This window comes from Sinocyclocheilus rhinocerous, unplaced genomic scaffold (assembly GCF_001515625.1).
Source record: "Sinocyclocheilus rhinocerous isolate Xijiao unplaced genomic scaffold, SAMN03320098_v1.1 scaffold688, whole genome shotgun sequence".
Taxonomy (NCBI): domain Eukaryota; kingdom Metazoa; phylum Chordata; class Actinopteri; order Cypriniformes; family Cyprinidae; genus Sinocyclocheilus; species Sinocyclocheilus rhinocerous.
This window is the reverse complement of record NW_015651641.1, coordinates 1684075-1704766: the sequence shown is the minus strand read 5'-3', so window position 1 is coordinate 1704766 and position 20692 is coordinate 1684075. Positions and strand designations below refer to the sequence as shown.

General features: G+C 36.2%; 3 protein-coding genes and 1 pseudogene across 3 annotated transcripts in view; 2 read left to right on the top strand and 2 right to left on the bottom strand.

Moving 5' to 3' along the window:
* LOC107713273 (chondroitin sulfate N-acetylgalactosaminyltransferase 1-like) overlaps positions 1 to 4751 on the bottom strand; it is a 48306-nt gene extending 43555 nt beyond the window's left edge. Inside the window, exon 1 of the mRNA XM_016518731.1 lies at positions 4670 to 4751. The gene's annotated coding sequence lies outside the window, so the exon portion shown is untranslated. The remainder of the gene's footprint in view (positions 1 to 4669) is intronic.
* LOC107713345 (tectonic-1-like) lies at positions 849 to 16629 on the bottom strand (annotated as a pseudogene).
* LOC107713344 (voltage-gated hydrogen channel 1-like) lies at positions 7062 to 8444 on the top strand. The gene is made up of 5 exons (XM_016518828.1): positions 7062 to 7100; positions 7272 to 7294; positions 7428 to 7659; positions 7972 to 8084; positions 8166 to 8444. Exons 3-5 carry the CDS (start codon positions 7467 to 7469, stop codon positions 8220 to 8222), a joined length of 363 nt encoding a protein of 120 aa, XP_016374314.1. The 5' UTR covers positions 7062 to 7100; positions 7272 to 7294; positions 7428 to 7466; the 3' UTR covers positions 8223 to 8444.
* Positions 16630 to 18470: 1841 nt separating the features above from the next.
* The window catches only part of LOC107713343 (protein phosphatase PTC7 homolog), an 18749-nt gene continuing 16527 nt past the window's right edge, over positions 18471 to 20692 (top strand). Inside the window, exon 1 of the mRNA XM_016518826.1 lies at positions 18471 to 19041. Within this exon, the coding sequence (XP_016374312.1) occupies positions 18840 to 19041 (202 nt within the window). The 5' untranslated portion in view covers positions 18471 to 18839. The remainder of the gene's footprint in view (positions 19042 to 20692) is intronic.

Here is a 20692-nt window from a genome sequence, read left to right as displayed (position 1 = left end):
CTGCACCTCCTTCAATTTAAGGTTTCCGAGATCCAGCTCCAGCTGCCTCTTAATTCAAGCCACTTCATATTTACTGTGTCAACCTCAGACAGAAAATAAATATGAACAATATGCCCTCAAGTCACTTACATAGGAGGAAAATTAGAGGACACTTGTCTTCATTCCATGCAGTCTTAGAAGGACAAAGTTATGGATCAGTCATTCAGACCTCCTTTCCAAACAAGTGTTTTAATACAGCATATAATGGGTTGCGATATACATAATAACCAATTTGTTCGCACAACAGATTTGATTTGGTGTATGGAAGAATGCATTGCAAAAATATGTATTTAAATGTCTAGAATGAGTGCTGACAGATTATGGTTTACCATGTAGCCAGTAGCCACACACCATGTTTCCCACATTTGAGCCACAATTGGAGGGCACTTGTTCATAAAAAATGTTCTCACTCCTGAAATCTTTACAAACAAACAAATATGCTCTTGAACAGATCTGGAACAGCAAATCCTGCCCATTTGTCCAACAAGTGGTCCTTGTTTCAGCCAGAGGACAGATCTGGCAATGGATCAATCCAGTCTAGCACTAGAATCTAGATGTTAATAGAATTTACAATATAAACAATGGCTGTGTTCACAATTGCGTACTGTCTTTTAATTTCTGCAGAACCTAGTATGTATATTGTGCACCTTCTGCAAATTTTCAATATGTATTGAATACTTGAATGGCCAAAATGTGCAGTATACTGTACAGTAACTGTGAGGAATACTGTATCCCATAATGCATTGCTCTTGACTTGATCCTCCATTTCCTGCATGATGAATGAACATAATATAATTTGTGATTTTATTATATTTCACTACTTGATAAGAATGGCAAAAGTTAAGACTAACTTGGATTAACATGCCAATTAACCATTTTAATTTCCAAGATGACTCATAATGCCACGTGATGTCATGTGACAAAAATTAACTTGTAGGAATTTAGAGGCACAGTTCATCCAAAAAAAGAAAAATCTGACACCGAATAACCTGCATATAATTCCAAACCTGTATGACTTTCTTTCTTCTGTGGAAACTAAAAGAAGATTTTCTGGAAAATGTTTATTTATCTTTATATTTATTTTATTCATATATTTTTTGTCCATACAGTGGAAGTCAAGCGTGCTCCAAAGTGGTTTGTTTCCCAATGTTTTTCAAAATATCTTCTTTTAGAAGAAAGTAAGTCATTGTCATACATAAATAATGACAGAATTTTCATTTTTGGGTAAACAGTCCTTTTAAATGTAACAAAATACCATCTGAACTGTTTATTGTTAAATATTGCTAAATTAAAAAAAATCCACAAAGACTTTCTTTCACATTAATAGACTATGAATCTAAGCTAAAAATAATATTTACGAGTAATGCAGTGTAACGTGTCAGCATGATTTTTAATTTTCTCCTCTGTATAAAAGCTTTGTGGAAAGCCTCAATTGACCAAATGCTTCTTTCAGCCCAAAACAGCAGGACGGCTCATTGCCATAGAGATCACATACAGTAGTTGAGGACACCTTGTCACCATAGCAATCTCCTCAACAGGATGGGAGGGCTGTGTTGACAGCTTTTTAACATGAGATGGACACTAGATTCATCCTCTGGAAGCAAGAGAGCAAGAGAATTGATATAAGCAGTGACTGATATAAGAGAACGGGAATTGCAGATAAATATGATGGTACTTTCTGAACATTCGAGAGCACGTAGCACAAAATAACTTACTGTAAAGGGATTTCACCACAAAATGAAATTTCTGTCATCATTTATTCACTCTCATGTCGTTTCAGAAATTGACTCAAAAATTTCAATTTCAATTTTTTTTGCTGGAAAAAAATTAGATATTTTGAAGAATGTTTTTGCCTATACTAGGTCTGCACAATTTATTGAAATAAAACCGATATCACGATATGGCAGCACATATTTTTATTTATCGACAACCTGTCAAAATAAAAACTTAATGGTTTACGTTTGACAGTTTACAGTAAAATTTAAATTATTATTATTTGATTTTATTTATTTTTTTATTTTGCAGTGTTTATTTTACAGTATTATTACAATATTCTCTATATTTCTTATTTAATTTTTTTGAAATTCATAATATCACAGTCATCTCAATATTATAATCAATAATCACAATAAAATCATGAAAATTATTATTTTATAGTCATATTGAATTGGTCAAAAACAGTGGGAATGTGGCCTAGGAAAGAGATTTTTTAACTCTAAATGAGGTTTTAAAATACTGAAAGTGGTTTGAGTCGGTTCTTGTAAAAAGTCAACTCGAATATGAACACCCAAATTTTCAAGTTGTTCCTAAACATTGCAGCCCTGAATGTATTTCACAATAAAATCTCAAAGGACTCAGAGTAAAAAATATTTTTGTAGCGTGTTATTATTATGTTTTTTATGATTTATTTATATTTTGCAGATGCACTCTCCAAAGGAAGATCACCCCAGTAACTCTAGAATTATGAATTCTTTCTAAAGATAGCTATTCAGGTAATCTGGTGAACATTCCTGTATTACTTCATTTCGCAATATAAATTGTAAAAATAATCTCTGTTTGAACAAGTTACAAATACTCTGCCTGCCTTCCGATATTTGGACAAACAGGCCTTTCTTCCCCAAACTCACACTACTGGCTGAGCCAGTCTTGTTATGCATGATTTCTTGGTGCTAGTGGTGCACAAATCACACTCTTTCACCTTCAGTCTCTATTTAGATTAGAAGATTTAGATAAGCCTTTGAATTTGCATGCCAGTATTGTCAGAGAATTAGCACTGATTTGTTTCAGTGCCACATACTGTATAATAAACACCTACAGACTGCTGCAAATGCTCCGGATATTCCAAACCCAGGATAGACCAGGAAATTGTTGAACATATTAATAAGCTTGAATGTGTGTGTGAGAGAAAGTGGGCATTAGTGCACGGAAAAAAATGAAAAAATCAGAGAGCAGACATTACTATTACAAACTCATCATCAGTAAGGCAAAATGAGCAGAGTCTGGAATTAAAATTGAGTTTTGATTTAAAGCTGCCATTGTTCAAGGAGTCTGAGGTCTAGACATGGAGTTACTGAACTCACCCAGTATCTATTACGAATGAAATGACTACTTTAACTAATGTTACATGCCATGCTTTGAGCAATAATACCCATTATTCTGTTAGTGTAGAGGAAGCAGATTCAGTTTGGCAGACGGCCCAACTGTAAAATGTAAGACGGTGTTTTCATTCCGGGTAAGTTTTGTAAGGTGTCTTAAGTTAAACAGCTACTGTACTTTTTAGTGTGCAAAAATCATGTTTGGCAAAAAAGGCACTCAGTAACATAATTTTCCCTGCACAGACACACACACACACACACACACACACACAGACTACAGTACAAAAGTTTGAGGTCTGTATGATTTTATGTTTTTTGAATGAAACTATTAATTTTATAGAGTCATGATGCATTAAATTGTTTAAATGTGTCCTTAAAGATATTAATAATGCTGTTTTAACTTTCAAACAGGAGTATAACAGTTTCCACAAATTATGCTTTCAGCATTCATAATAATCAGAAATGTTTCTTGAGCAGCAAATCAGCATATTAGAATGATTTCTGAAGGGTCATGTGACACTGAAGACTGAAGTAATAATGCTGAAAATTCAGCTTTGCATCACAGGAATAAGTTATATTTTAAAATATATTATCATAGAAAACAGTTATTTTAAATTGCAATCATTTTTCACAATATTGTTGTTTTTTTGGTCAAATAAATGAAGTATGGTGAGCATAAAGGACTTCAAAAACATTACAAAAAATCTTACTGAGCCCAAACCTTTGAACAGTACTGTATGTACTTCACTTAGGTAAGTTCCTGAGATATCAGAATGATCTACCAAGACTGTTCAAATCTTCCTCCTTATCGCTCAGTCAACTCACCTGAACAAACTGATACTATACAAGTGCACATTCAATATTTGAAAGTCAGTTTCTGTTTAGTCACATACACTTGGCTACAAAAAGCTGCACATTTCCACTGTTATTGCCCCGAAGGAAAGATACAGTTCATTTACCACACTATTGATCCTATAGGGCAACATGTTGTTGCACTATATGGGGTAAGTCGTCACAAATGGAACCTGCCACTAAACAGCCTTCAGAGGCTTTACAGCTCAACTATAACAGTTATGAAACACAAAACATGAAACGCAAACAATTATAAAAAATATATGTTATACATGTGTGTGACACGGTTTAACTTTTATTCATTACATGGCTGACTTGTCTGAAAGTTGCCTATGATTTAATTGTGTTGACTTGTTTACAAAATATGAAGATACTGTAATTTTAGTTCAGTGGACAGAATTAGAACAATAAATGCCAGTGTAAGATGGTTTACATCAACTATTGAAACTAAAACTTCTACTACAGAAAACAAGCGTTTATTTAACAAGACTTTGGACTCAAATATCTTAAAATAGGCTACAATCCTTGTAACAACTTCTTCATGTGACAACTAGCCCCAAGTGTTCTCTCGTATATATATACCATTCAATAACTGTTCATAACAGTATTTAAGTATGCCTGAAAGGATGATTATATGCATTTAGTCTGCATCTGATGCCATGAGTGTGAGGAATATGGCTTACCAACATCACAGAGAAGAAGAGATGTCACAGCGTGTCTCAGTGTCCAGAGTCTCCAGAACAGCGCGCTCAGTGCTGGAACAGCATGCGGTGGCCAGTGAGCGGAGAAGCGGTGAAGCACTGTGTTTCTCTCCCGGCGAAACCGGATCCTCCGGGCCACCCCGCCCCAGAGCTGCCTCCGCCTCCAGCGCGCACATAAAGGCTGCGTTGTTACCTGCAGCCGAAGCCGACACACTCCTGACGCCACGCACGCTTCTCCGGGAGGAGAAACTTCTTTTTCTGAAAGATTTGTTCCGTGGAGCGACAGTTTCTTCGTTTTGGCTGTATCGGTTTATCAATTTCTGCCCTGCACTCTTTTATTGCGTCTGTTTATAAAGTAGTACACCCAGATAGCCCACGCGCGAGAGCGCTGTTGCACTGAACATGGGGCGTAATCGCAGCCTTGCTGATATTCAGTGATGTGATGTTTTTATACACTCCAAACAAAAATGGTGCTGTATAGCACTAAAAGTGGTTCATTGGCTTGTAATCATAGGGGAAACACTTTAAGTGCTATACAACACCTTTTGCCAAATGGTGATGTTATGGAGATTTTAGATATGTTACTCCACTCTCATACAGTATGTTTGCTATGAATGGGAAATTACTACAATAGCAAAAGCTGTTTTGAATCACATTTATGCTTTTTTGAAGTCAGAAAGTCTCATGTGGGGGCCCTGGAATATTTCCTTATGGGGGGCCTTGGGGGCCGAAAGGTTGAGAACCACGTTATCTCCAGGAAATACACTGTATTTTAATGTCATTTTTAAATCCTTTCCTCAAGAGAAAGTTAGAGAACCTTTAAAGAACTTACTGTTGTGTTCGCTTTGCATGTTTTTTTGAAGTGTTAACTTTGAGGGACCCATCCACTTGCATTATATGGCTCATATTTTTCTAAAAATCTCCATTATATACATCTGGGACGGCATAAGGGTGAGTAAATGATGAGAGAAAAGTCATTTTTGTCTGGAGTGTCCCTTTAAGAAAGCTCCGTAATCAATCCACTCCTGGTTTTACATTCATTTAACTATAATAGGATGCGTTATTTTTTATTAAATGAATCAAGCATCCTTATCCTATCAAGTAGCATACTAAGTAACAGTTTTCTTCACAGTAACAGATTCACTGAGTTCAGGTGTCTGGACTGCTCTGTATGCGCCCCATTCATACCGGTTAACGAACAGTTGAAGCTATTCATCCTATACTGTTGAGGTCTATTTTGGGTTTTACGGTTACCCTGTTTGGATCAAGATGGTAGTGCTTTCTTGGACTAATCTGTAGATAGACCTAAATATATAAAGCAAATAGTTGGCAGCAAAATTTGTATGACCTTTGTTTTTGTAAATGCTACACTGATTAAACTGGAAACAATTCACAATTTTCCTCAATCCAATAGCTAAACAGCGCCTCCTACTGGCCAGAAAACGTGGTACATCCTTAAATATTTCCATCCATAAACTTTTAAGGTGTTTTGACTGAGTAGCGTTTAAGTATGAAAAAATAACGAGTTTTTATTTCAAATAACTGATCATTTCAATCCCGTCTGGTATAAAATAAAATGAGTGATATTTTTAAGCTAGATTTTACCCTATAAACCAGAAAAAAGAGAGTGTAAACGTGGTCTGTTAAAGAGATTGTTTGCGTTGGTTGGTTGGTTGTTGTAATGGGAGTTTCTGTCCTTTCAGTTGGAACATTACTTGACTGACATTTTTGTCACGCACCCAGTAATATACAAACAACAAAAGTATATATGCTGATTATGGTGTGCAAATCTAGTGCACAAAGCTTTTCCCATCCTTGAGATACAGAGGGAACTCAGACTGAGGCTGAAAAAAAATGTTGACAGGCTGTAAATGGTTTCAAAGGTCAACCACAGAATTGTAAAAAAAAAAAAAAGTTTGTAACAGAATGTGAGCTATGGGAGCCCTGGTATTTTCAGAGGGGAACACTGGTTGGCTCATTTGGTTAGTGCTGTAACTTGGTAACAAGCACGCTTAAACAGGAAAGCACAGGCCAGTTAAGTCTGAATGAAAGTTACAATATTGGACCCCACTGACTTTCATTATATGGACAAAAACAAAACAAAACAACAGTAAGGCATTTTTCAAAGCATACAGGTTTGGAACAAACAAAGATGTGCTCTAAATTAAATGAAGAATGTCCGTGGACTATTTATACGTCATATCACAAATGTTACTTTGGATTTAAGCCATTTTCTTTCTACATTTGGTGCTTTGGGTCATCTTCCTGCTGGCCTCTACGTCATTTCTCCTAAAATTACACCTTTTTGGTAGCTACATTTTTTAGGACGACCTGATCTCAGCAGTGTCTATGCTGTTTAATAGTCAGCTTCAGGGACTCCCTACGCCGCCTCTACAGTACAGAGAGGTTCCAGGTAAATGTTTAAACTCTTTATATGTATATAGATATGAAATGTTGTTTACATGATTGAAAATAACCTTGGACTGTTATTTTGTTGATTAGATTTTTGTTGTTTGCTTGGTCGTCTTGGATGCCATTTTCGTTCTGTGTGAGTTGCTTATTGACTTGTCTATCATTCAAGCAGATCATCACAGAATCACTCCGCAGGTGAGTCCGCTTCAGATGCCTAGTCGGCAAAAACCATGGATGTCATATTTATGTTGACACATGACACATTCATTATATGTCAGCGATTATTCTGAGGTTATCCTCTATCCAAATGTTCCTGCCATTATTCCAGGTATTCCACTATCTCAGCCTCGCCCTTCTCACATTCTTCATGGTGGAGCTGTTTGGAAAAATCTATGCGTATCGCCTAGAATTCCTCCACCATAAGTTTGAGGTGTTTGATGGGATTGTGGTGGTGGTATCCTTCATCCTGGACATTGTATATATCTCACAGGAAGATGCATTTGATGCCATGGGGCTTCTGATCTTGCTCAGGTTGTGGAGAGTGGCCAGGATCATAAATGGTATGGGGATTATTTTGACCCAGCAATACCTAGCAACTAAATATTAGAAAAAATTTCCGGTATGTTTAACTTACCAAACTGCTGGTGTTAGGAATTATTGTTTCCATGACACTCACAATCTAACCTTGGGGGTTCACCAAGGTTCTGTACTTGGTCCATTTTACTTAAGTAATTACATGTTTATGTACATTATCGCTAAATATCTCTATGGAAAATTAATGCAAGTTTTACTTCTGGAACCCGGCTGTTGCATTATTCTCTAATGTCTAGTCTAATCATTTTATTTTCCTTTCTTACTTTGCTCTCTTATAGGTATCATTATGTCTGTGAAAAATCGTGCCCATCACAAAGTTCAGAAAATAAAAGAGATCAATGAAAACCTTGTACATCAAGTAAATGAACTTCAAGAGCAACACACAAAAATGGTGAGTAGCTCTTCTTAAAAAATTAGTCATGATTAATTTAATTATTAAATTGATAGTGGTTTTAATTTAATCTTTCAACAGGACCAAGAAAACGCCAGGCTTCGTGCGCTCTTAAAACTGCACGGCATTGAGTTTTGATGCTCCAAGGTTATTCATTAAACACATCACATGAGACTGAGCTTAAGACTAATCATGTCTATTCATTCCATATGAAATGTGAAGAAGGTCAGATTACAGTGTGATGTGTTTATTGTCACTCAAAGCCAAGCTGAACTTGATCTTTGTCCCCTGGCAGATCTTTAACAGCACACATAAAGGGAGATGATTTTTAAAGCCAGTGACTCACGTAGGTCAAATTATAAAAAAGGGAAATCTATAAAGTAAACAAGTTTTATTCTAAATCACTATTTTCCAAAATCATTATCAGTATGGTTGTTTTGTCTATGAACTGTACATTTAATGTTTTCTCATTATAAATGTGAATGTGTTTGAGCAACTGAAAGCTATGCAATAAATACTATTTTGTAAATGAGATATTAAATATAAATAGACCAACATATCTGCCTGGCTGATGAATTGGCTTATTAACAGTAGTGGCTTTCGCTCATGTAACAGTTCCAAAATTAACAACAGATTTTACAATGGATAGTTCACATTTTATGTTCTTAAATGTTTTAGTGAGTTTTGAGTAAATATAATTAAAAACAGTGTTCATTACACATTTTGTGCATGTCTTGACTTGAAATTTAATTACGCTGTATACACACACATACATATATACATATACTGTATATACCACTATTGTTCCACATCAGTCCACTAGTATGAAAATATTCTTTATTTTTTTAAATGTTAATCAGTGCATTATATACAAAATGACTAGACAATAAGTATATACTATATACAACTTCAAGTGAGACAAAATTTTCAAAGAAACATGGTTCCAGAAACAGTGGTCCTCCTTTGTTGTTGTTGCCAAAAAAAGATACTGAAATATTCCATTATACAAATGGAAAGAAAAAGTCAAAAGGTAGTTTAGCATCAATTGTAGGAGGAACTTTGAATCCTGGACTGGCAGATGCAGACACATCAACAAAACTCACTGAGCTTGTGACAAACAGAAAACCATCGGCACTGGTAAGGAGGGCCTAAACAAAGAAAGGTTCCAGTGTTAACTTCTGATCTAATTTCACATGAAATCTGTAATGATTTCTGTTTACTAAATACAACTATTAAGTAATCGCTGTAAGTCATAAACGTTAAATGTTCCGGTATGTTTAACTTACCAAACTGCTGGTGTTAGTAATGATTGTTTCCATGACGCTCATAATCTGAGCCTGGGGATTCAACAAGGTTCTGTACTTGGTCCATTTTACTTCAAGATGGTAAGACAGTGGTATGCTGCAAGCCTGTGTGCCCTTGATAAACCATAAAAAGAGTGAAGCAAGACATTCGTTGAAAGAATAAACAGTGCTTTACAAATCAGCTTTGCATCATCATGGTGACCGCCAGTCAAGTTTACATGTCAACATTTCCTCTAACATAAACACTTCTCTTTCACTTCACTTCAACATCCGATCTCCACTCCACACATAGAGAAAATTATAATAAGTAGGCTGTTTACCGATGCTATGGTTTGGTTCTGTATTGGCACCCAGTCCAGGGGGTTCTGAGGCAAGGAATTCCCAAATGAGGCTACATGGTCAGGGAAGCTCTGGCCTTTTAGTGCCCACAAAATGACTTCAGATACCAGAGAACAATTAATTCTATTGGACAACCTACAGGAAGGGAGGACATTAATGCACATAAAATAGTAATGGTGATAAATATTACACACAAATCATTATAACAACAGCCTCTTACTTCAGAGTGCAGCCTGATACCATGTCAATCCCAAACAGAACAGGGGAACGCCGTGATGAGCCAAGCAAGCAATCCTGATCTCCAGAGTTTTGGAGGAAAGTAAGTGACCCTTTTGGGTCAGCGGATTGAACTATCCCAGTAAAACGGAGGTCAAGGACTTTGCAACAAAGGTGGATATTTGGATACATGACAGGCTTTCCATTTATTTATTAAATTCTAACATGATAATGAAAACACCAGCACACTTATGAAATACTCATATTTTTTATATAGGGGATCAAACTAAATAATACTAAGAGAGTTATCTTTATCACCACATTTATTTAATTTTATGTATCAAACAGGGTGCCGAATTTTTGTCATTTTTATTAATATTTTTCCCCATGACATTAATGATTACTGATTACTGACATTAATTATTAACATGCTGCCATATGGGGTATTTTTAGAAACATGAGGTAATATTAATAATTAATGTTTGAAATTCCACCAATATACATGATATAACTTTATTTAATTAATTAACCTGGACATATTTACTGAATATATTTTTATTAATAGATTAAAATTTTGATATTGGTATTTAGTTTTAAAAATATCCAAAACATTGTGGTGGACAGTTTGTGGTGCTGTACGACAAAATTTAAATTTTGCTTTGGTGTTTGTGTTAATTGTTTTAGTTATCCTGAACTTAGTTTAAAGATTTGTCTAAACAGCTGAGGGAAAAACTGTGTTGTACATATCAGGGAATAAATTATTGATGTCCAGTGCTAATGAAAAATGAATGATGCAATTGGTTATGTTTCATGACAAAGGATGCATCTGACCAAAGAGTTTATAATAAAGGATATTCTGCTTTTCTTGTCCCAGCCACTAGGGGCCGTCCCACCACATAGCCAGGATTGCCACGAAATAACAACACTGGTGTGCTAGAGATCTCCTGTCAATGAATGTACACAAAACTATTACTTCCTTTTTGTAAAATAAAATGAATTAATTTTACATAACTTAAAATAAAATAATACATTTTAAATAATTACAATTATTTCAAGAAAATATGTAAAGGGTAGAATTAAATACCTGCAGGAATGTAATCTGCAACTCTTGCTGAATGGGCACCGTGACGCTTTTAATGGCTCCCAGCAAAACTGATGCTATCACATTCAGGATTTCCCCAGCTTCACTGTATCTGAAAGTGTACTTCACCTGACAGAAAAGTTATGGTTTTGTTAAACAGTTTATGATTCCTGATACTTTTCAGATTTCTGATTAGTAACATATACATTATGTGCACACCTGCTGTACAACGTTGTTGTACAGAAGCACAGGAATATAGGACACAAGGTCAGCTGGGTCCCCCGGTGTCTGTGTGCCCTCTAAAGAATGCAGAGTAATGGCTGCCACCTCCACACCAATGACCTCAGGTAACAAACAGAAAGCAAGTCAGAGTCAATGTCTTTAATGCAAATAGTACATCATATGACATTCTTTTGAAAAATGGCTTACTTTGTCTTCCTGGATCTTTCCCTAGAGAAAAAAAACAAGGGATGTTAAATAACACAGTAACAATAAAACCCCTTTCAGACCAGTGTTAATTTTGACAGCAAATTTTGATTTAGTTTTAGTCATAGTCTTATGACTAAAATGCCATTTAGTTTTAGTCATATTTTAGTCATTTGAATTGTTTTTAGTTTTAGTCTAGTTTTAGTGGACTAAATCTACAGTAAATTTAGTCGGCTAAAATCTAATGGGTTTAGTTACAGTGTAATGCATTTATTAAGCATTTCTCTAAATTTTGCGAGAAAACAAAGAACAAGAACACGATCTTCTTTTTAATGAAATACAAATGGTTATATAAGCTAATTATGCATTCTTTATAGCAACTTGTTTACCATATTCTTCATTCTTTCAAGCAGACATATTTATTTCTATAAATAAATTTAGATTAATCTTTAGGACTACTAAAGATTCGACATCATTTTGTGTGTAATTCTCCGTTCATGCGACGCAAAAGAGTCCTCGCGCGCTGTGAGATGCGCTTTCTGTGTGTGTATGCTTCAGTGTCTGCGCTCAGAAAACCGGACCGAATTGAGTTCTCTCTTGCATCGTCAGATTTATCCATATGTCTGCTCTTCTCTTACTCCCACATATTGACATTTCTGAACGTTTTATGCGACGTGCAGCAAGTGTATGTTACCACGCAGCAGATTCGATCTGAATTAATCTCTTCCCAAATCGTCCCTCCCTAATATTTTCGTCTCGTTTTTATTCGTTGACGAAAATGTCAATAGTCATAGTTTTTGTCATCCAAAATGAGTTTTAGTTCGTTATCGTCTCGTCATCGGTGAAAAAAAATGTCCTTGACGAAAATTATGACGAAAATTATTCATCAACGAAATTAATAGACTTTGGTTTGAAGACTGAGATGTGACGAGGAACTCACAGGACGGATATTGAAAATAATATAAGTCTCCAAGCGCAGAGCTTCTAGTGTTTCACAATCTCGTGCCAAATCAAAGCTCCTCATACATCTGCTAGTCTGGCCCTTCAGAAAAACTGTAAAACAACAGGGTAATCTATGTTGAGCATATTAGAACATCTAGTCAGGTGCAAGTGACTCAACACCAACAGGAAAACACAAAAATGATAACCACTAATCCTACATATCACACTGCTATATGAATGTTGCCTCAAACCATGAAGCTTGTTGTTGCTATTAAAATACTGTTTGGATATGCAGCATTAACATTTTCTTCAGAATAAGTCGTTGTTCTGTCCTACCTGCAGGGTTTGCGTCTGAGCAGTGAGCTCTTCCTGCGGAGGCAGGAAAGGTGAAGAACTCCTGCTCTCCAGCCTCATTCACTGTTTGAATGACATCTCCATACGGAGGACAGGACAGAGACAGAAACGCTGCTTAACCTTACTGGCTTACTGTATCATATTTTGACCTCTAAATTATCAACTTGATCAAAGGTTTACCTGATTATCCATACATAATTTCAATCATGTTCAAATGTGAGTATCAAATATGATCCATTAGGAAACTTGAGGAATGTTTATTTGTTCGTCTCTCAATCATCATTGTATTGCATTGCATTATATGTTTTGCCCCACAATAAAAACTACAGAGCTTTGATCATAAAACTAAGCATTTAAATATTATATTACTAAGACCTATTATTGGTTGATATTGATTGATATATAGCTCCAGCTCATAATTTACTGTGCTGTTATAAAGATCTCATTGATTTACAAGCTATCAGAATTTCATCTCACGACATCATTTTGTGTGTAATTCTCCGTTCATGCGACGCAAAAGAGTCCTCGCGCGCTGTGAGATGCGCTTTCTGTGTGTGTATGCTTCAGTGTCTGCGCTCAGAAAACCGGACCGAATTGAGTTCTCTCTTGCGTCGTCAGATTTATCCATATGTCTGCTCTTCTCTTACTCCCACATATTGACATTTCTGAACGTTTTATGCGACGTGCAGCAAGTGTATGTTACCACGCAGCAGATTCGATCTGAATTAATCTCTTCCCAAATCGTCCCTCCCTAATATTTTCGTCTCGTTTTTATTCGTTGACGAAAATGTCAATAGTCATAGTTTTTGTCATCCAAAATGAGTTTTAGTTCGTTATCGTCTCGTCATCGGTGAAAAAAAATGTCCTTGACGAAAATTATGACGAAAATTATTCATCAACGAAATTAATAGACTTTGGTTTGAAGACTGAGATGTGACGAGGAACTCACAGGACGGATATTGAAAATAATATAAGTCTCCAAGCGCAGAGCTTCTAGTGTTTCACAATCTCGTGCCAAATCAAAGCTCCTCATACATCTGCTAGTCTGGCCCTTCAGAAAAACTGTAAAACAACAGGGTAATCTATGTTGAGCATATTAGAACATCTAGTCAGGTGCAAGTGACTCAACACCAACAGGAAAACACAAAAATGATAACCACTAATCCTACATATCACACTGCTATATGAATGTTGCCTCAAACCATGAAGCTTGTTGTTGCTATTAAAATACTGTTTGGATATGCAGCATTAACATTTTCTTCAGAATAAGTCGTTGTTCTGTCCTACCTGCAGGGTTTGCGTCTGAGCAGTGAGCTCTTCCTGCGGAGGCAGGAAAGGTGAAGAACTCCTGCTCTCCAGCCTCATTCACTGTTTGAATGACATCTCCATACGGAGGACAGGACAGAGACAGAAACGCTGCTTAACCTTACTGGCTTACTGTATCATATTTTGACCTCTAAATTATCAACTTGATCAAAGGTTTACCTGATTATCCATACATAATTTCAATCATGTTCAAATGTGAGTATCAAATATGATCCATTAGGAAACTTGAGGAATGTTTATTTGTTCGTCTCTCAATCATCATTGTATTGCATTGCATTATATGTTTTGCCCCACAATAAAAACTACAGAGCTTTGATCATAAAACTAAGCATTTAAATATTATATTACTAAGACCTATTATTGGTTGATATTGATTGATATATAGCTCCAGCTCATAATTTACTGTGCTGTTATAAAGATCTCATTGATTTACAAGCTATCAGAATTTCATCTCACTTTTTCGCCATATAAACATCAGCAACTGCAAGAAATTGCATAGTTTTGCTCATTTTTAGGCCTCTGAATAAAACTAGGCTGTTTTTTCTCCTCAAGTTTGAGCTCCATATTCTCATTATGAGCCATAAAAGCCGGATGTTATCAAATATGATACTTAAAAAAACATATACAAACTTATTTTTTAATTATTTAACTGTTCCATTTTTTTTTTTTTTTTAATGTTTTTTTTGGACGCAGTAATTTTTCATTAACTATCAAATATTCAAAAACTTTACCTGGTATCCAGATGAATTTCCCACATCAGGACTTTGAAGTGCACTGGTCACACTCAAACGGCCAAAGAAGAAAACCAAAAATCGGCCAAAAAGGGAGTCAAAATTCTCCTCAGTGGGAACTAAATGACAAGCCTTCTTCATCTAAAAAGGTACCATGGATGAAATTTAAACTGATATTGGTTAGCAGGGTCCACAGCTTAGATATTTGATCATGAATGACAATATGTGTATAAATATATCGTAATTCCACTTTAACTCTAAAGATTTCGTACAGCTCAAATGCCTTAAAAGATTCCCGTACAGTTAGCAGACTGAATACAGAAGACATCAGGGTTGACGTCTCGCTGGCCAGCGGACTGGACACTAGATAAACCCTCTTGTGTGGAGCTCAGGGAATACACCGCTGATTCCTGGCTGCACAGTCTGGGGTCATTACTGTAAGGAGAATAAAACATAGTAACACATCAGGATTTCAGTTGAATCACTGTCAGTTACCAAATACAAAATCAAGCCAGAGAGTGTGCAAGCTAAATGTCCCATCATAATTATTTTATTACAATATCACAAATATTTAGTTACAATTGATCCTCAAATTATCAGATAATGCAACATTTGAACACTGAGACTCAAACTATGTTTTCAATTCATATTTAAATACCAGAATTTTTTTTTTTTTAAAATTTACACTTATAGATATGCTACTTGGTATATATGAGAGTAAATAACAGGTAAATACATACACATTTTCTTTTATTTATTTAATCACATTTCTAAAAGTAAAATCAAAATTGTGGTTCCTATAACGCTGAATAAATTCAATAACGTCAGAACTCATTTGAACTGTGCAAACTCCAAGTACAAAAAAGTACTAAATGTAAACTAAACAATGTAGAGCAAATAATGTTAATATCATCTTTAAGTTTTTTTTTTATAGAACATATATCAGGAATAAATTCCATGGCTATAGTTCATATTAAATAAATAGTTCAACCAAAATTATAATTGCAGAACATTCAGCCTAACATTGCCTTTTGTTTTCCACTGATGAAATAAAATAATACAAATTACAATGAATTATCACAGAATTTTAAGTGAAATCTTCATTTAATTGATACTTCTTTTATCTTATTAGTTATGAGATATTTATATGGTATGGGTTAAACCTTCTTCCAGAGGATATCATCTACTATCCCAGTTTCTTCTTGAAACAAAGCTGACCTGACTCTTTCTGCTGTGCAGTCAGTGAACAGGGCCAAGCTCATCAGTGCAGTCTGGATCACAGCAGCAGTTTATGTCACACTGCCCGTTTTGCAGTTTGCAAAGACACAGCTGAGAGACTGAGCAGGGAAAGAGGAAACCACTTTGTTGGTCGAATCATTAAGGCATGACATACAGATGACTGTCTGCATTCTCACCTTCGGTAACCGGGGCGGGAAGGACACCGGAGAGCGGCAGAGGTTGCGCTGCTGTGGCGGCTCGCGGGGATTCGGGGCTCGTGTTGGGGATGGAGCTCTCGGAGGACTCAGTCTGACCGGGGAACGCCGTCACGGATTCGGGAGTCCAGGCTGTTGGAGCTGGGAAATAATCCGGAGATTCACTGACTCCCAGATCGGTGAAATTAAGCGGTTCGCCTCGATCAGCAGACGTGTCGTTTGTGTCTCTGAGTGTGATGCATCATATGACCCCTTTAAGGTTTCCTGTAGCGTTCGTGTCTTCAATGCAAAGCGCTCTTTCTAAATATGTCAAAATAATAAGACAACACAACACCGCCATGCTTGGAAACAGCGCGTTGTCATCATTGGTATCCAAGAAGTGAAATGCATTGTGGGATTGCGAGTGAAGGCTGCAGAAGTTTTATTTTGGATTTATTTTTGTTTTTACAACCACATCAGATCTTTTGAATTAATGCCATACAAGAAGATATATATATAATGAATACTTATTCAGTAAGGACACATTAAATTGAACAAAAGAGTTCAAAGAATCCTTAAAAAACTTATCACTGTTTCCAGAAAAATTTTAAGATATTAAGTAACAAAAACAGTTTTTAATATTGATAATATCAAATACATTATTAATAATTGAGCACCAATACTGTTTCATAATAACTGAACACCAAATCAACATATTAGAATATTTTCTGAAGGATATAAAATTTTATACAAAATTTTTTATATAAAATATGAAAATATATTAAAATGCAAATTAAATTGTAATTAAAAAATAAGTATAATTTAACAGTTATTTTTAATTGTAATGATGTTTCACAATATTTCTGCTTTTACTATATTTATAATTAAACAAAATACAGCCTTGATGAGCATTAATATATATCCTCCTGACTACCAGCTATGGAGTTTTGTCCTCTGTAGAGGACATTATGTTTTAGTGATTTCTCTGAGATGTTACATGTCACAATCTGGATGTCCTGTACAGAGCACATTCAGGGCTTTTCAGAGATACCAAATGATTGGGTGTTTCACCATGACCACTCCCTCTTCTTGGTCTTTAAAAATGACTGACATTCATTTAGTGATCAAGTGTAACACCCTTATGGAAATATGATAATATTTTGTAATTATCATTTAAATCTGACTAATTTTCAAATTGTTTGTCATAAATCAACATCTCAGGAAAATGTTATGGGGTTTCAAATCAAAATATGACCTTCTGTTATGAAACAAGACGTCGATTTCATACATGTCCTCATATGAGGACACCGGGACTAAAAGCATTTTCATTACACATTTTGGGAGACACAACAAATGAATAGGGAAAAAAGTATGTATCAATATTCCTATTAAATATTAGATATTATTATGAAAATCTTGCTAATTATTACTCCCATTATTGCACTTATTTGTTCATTCTATGTTGCCCCAAAAACACATTAATATGCAAATTAGATACAGTTTATAGATACATTGTATATAATGGAAAAACTTGTTTATGGCCATTTTACACACATTTTGCATAAAGAAAAATGGTTTTTAAAAATATCTTTCATAACATAGTTGAGAATCGTCTTTATATAAAGTTTGGTATAAAAAATGAAAATTGATTTGTGATTAAAACAAAAATCCCACTGTTTTTGCCTTTTCATGTCTATTCATGTCTTTTTATTTCTTAAAAAACAGGACTTTTTAAAGTCCCGATGTCTTCTACAGAGGACATGGCATAACATGTGAATAAAATATCGTTTTTCAAAAATTTTATTTTTCAAATTTTTTCTTATGCTCTAAACAATGTAATGACATGACAAAATACTAAATTCACAAAACGGGTTTTTCCTGGTAGTCAGGAGGATATATATATATATATTCTCACAATTTTGTAGACTACAGTATAAGTGCCTTTTCACCTTTTCAATTGTGTAAAACATTTCACACAACTTTTTATTTGATATTATTTTAATATTTTAACTTCTTTAATTTTATATAATTTTTAAAGTGAGGACATTTTGTTTTGGACTTTTTCAGTGTGAAAGTTTCTCATTAAAATCAACTGTAAAACAACGTTTCGACTTAAATACTCCACATCAGTACTACAGAATAGTTTAGTGTTATATGCAATGGAAAAATAAACGAAGATGGTTTCCTTGTCACCTCCACAGAAGTCAGAAGAGCGATCAATATTTTTGTTTAAAAAGCGCTCCAGCACGTGTTCTTCCACTACGTCCTTGGGTTTCCACTAGGCTCTACGTCACCGCAGCCGGTCATGTGACCTCAGGGCCCGTATGTGCTTGTCTCCGGAACACGGGCGATAGTGAGCAAGTACGCGAGAGGATGTCGGATAGGATGGAGTGTGCTGGAGGAACTTTGTCTGTTAAGTCCGCCAAGACATAAAACAGCCATACACCTCACGCGTCCGGCATTCACCGAAGAAGATAGGAGCCTTGCATCACTTTTAAAGCGGCCTGCTTCGGCTCGTGTGGTTGATCTGCGGTGCGCGGAGCCGGATGTCGGCGCACAGAGGCGGACCCTAGAGAGACGGGAGACGGGCTAGGCAGCTACACGCTTACCGTATACCGTCGGGGATGTTATCGGTACTCTCCTATGGCAGGATCGTTGCCAGGGCTGTCCTGGGCGGACTCTCGCAGACGGACGGCAGAGATTACAGCCTGATCACGGCCAGCTGCGGCTTCGGGAAGGACTTTCGGAAGGGGATCCTGAAAAAAGGCATGTGCTACGGCGACGATGCCTGCTTCATTGCCCGGCACAAGTCCGCGGATGTCTTGGGTGAGTGCCACCAAAATTCAGTGTGTTATATATCACCTGCACATGTTGTTATGGCACGAATATGCACGGTGAGCAGCTTGTCAGGGACTTTTAACTATGAAAGTGACCTTCACAGCGCTCATTTCGTGATGGACGGGTGTGCGGGACTTTGAGTCCAGCCCTCACCTGAAATAACCTCCCTCTTTGTGAATCTCTGGGATATACTTGATCCCACCTGTAGATTTAACACGCGTTCCTTAAATATGGAGCAACCGATTATAAATATTATACATCACATAACACATAAAAAATATGCATTTAATGCTAAATGAGTTTGGGTAATCCAGGGTGACCTTTCACCCAGAAAGACGCCAGACTGAACCCCCAAAGCGCGACTAGCGGCGGAAACTAGAATGGTTTCCCCGTGAAACCTTTCCATCATGGAAACACGGATATAAATGACATGTTGTTAAAGTCAGGCGTGCTTAACATTAATAGATTTATCCGATCGCGTGTGCTTAGACTCTATAAATGTAATTTACGCTGCGAATGTTTAAGTAATTCGACCTGTTTAAAGAATGCAATGGGCAACATGCATAAAACATGTATACATGAACTCGATTATATTATGTAGGAGTCGTAAGGGCTCGCTTGTAAGTGTTGCAGGAGCTCTTGTAAAGGTCATAATGGTTGAGCATGGAGGCGGCCATGTTTACTCACATCCACGTTCCTGTGACACACACAGGAGGCTTTGACCACAGAAACATTCTCTGTCATATTTACAACCTATAATAATAATCCTCGTATAATAGTACCGGATAGTTTTCGCTGGAAGAGCTCCGAATAATGTGCAATGTTCTCAAGTTAACAAGATACAGGGAAACAAAGGATTCCCTGTTACATTCACGTGCTACAATTAATGTTGGGCTTTTGTTCCAGACTCAGCAGCACGTGAGTAGCAGACCAGCTGTTCAGCACCAAAGTTAAACTATGGCTCTGCATAACCTGCGTCAAAATACCAGTTACTGCACTTATTGACTCATGTTAAACCAGCCTTTTGCATTTTCTAATGTGGTGCTTGTGCAATACTTGTTCACTATTCTTGGGCATTGCTGTGTGTGGCTGTTAAGTGGATATACAGTGCAGTAGTCAGGTTCCAGAAGTAAAAATCCCATTAAAGTTTCTTAACCGGGATTTCATTTTTAAAGCATTAACAGACAAGACCTGCTGTGAGCTGCAAGATTGTTAAACAATGGTAAACGCTTTTGTTGAAGCCATCAGCCCATTTATTTTTAACTTATTTTGCAAATAATCATGTTTAACAGCTAAAAAACTACATTACCCATGATTCTGCTGCGAAATCTACACCAATCAGAGAATCACAACAAAATGAAGCACTGCAAATGACTTAAAGGGGTCATATGACGTTGCTAAAAAGAACATTATTTTGTGTATTTGGTGTAATGCAATGTGTTTATGCGGTTTAAGGTTAAAAAACACATTATTTTCCACATACTGTACATTATTGTTTCTCCTCTATGCTCCGCCTTTCTGAAACCCCTTGATTTTTACAAAGCTCATCGGTCTGAAAAAGCGAGGTGTGCTGTGATTGGCCAGCTATCCAGAGCGTTGTGATTGGCCGAATACCTCAAGCGTGTGACGGAAATGTTAC

What these genes read in the sequence shown, in the direction of transcription:
- LOC107713344 (XM_016518828.1), top strand. Translation starts at nt 7,467, where the DNA reads ATGGTGGAGCTGTTTGGAAAAATCTATGCGTATCGCCTAGAATTCCTC. An exon ending in AGTGGCCAGGATCATAAATG is followed by an intron (nt 7,660 to 7,971) that starts GTATGGGGATTA and finishes GCTCTCTTATAG; the next exon opens with GTATCATTATGTCTGTGAAA. An exon ending in AAGAGCAACACACAAAAATG is followed by an intron (nt 8,085 to 8,165) that starts GTGAGTAGCTCT and finishes ATCTTTCAACAG; the next exon opens with GACCAAGAAAACGCCAGGCT.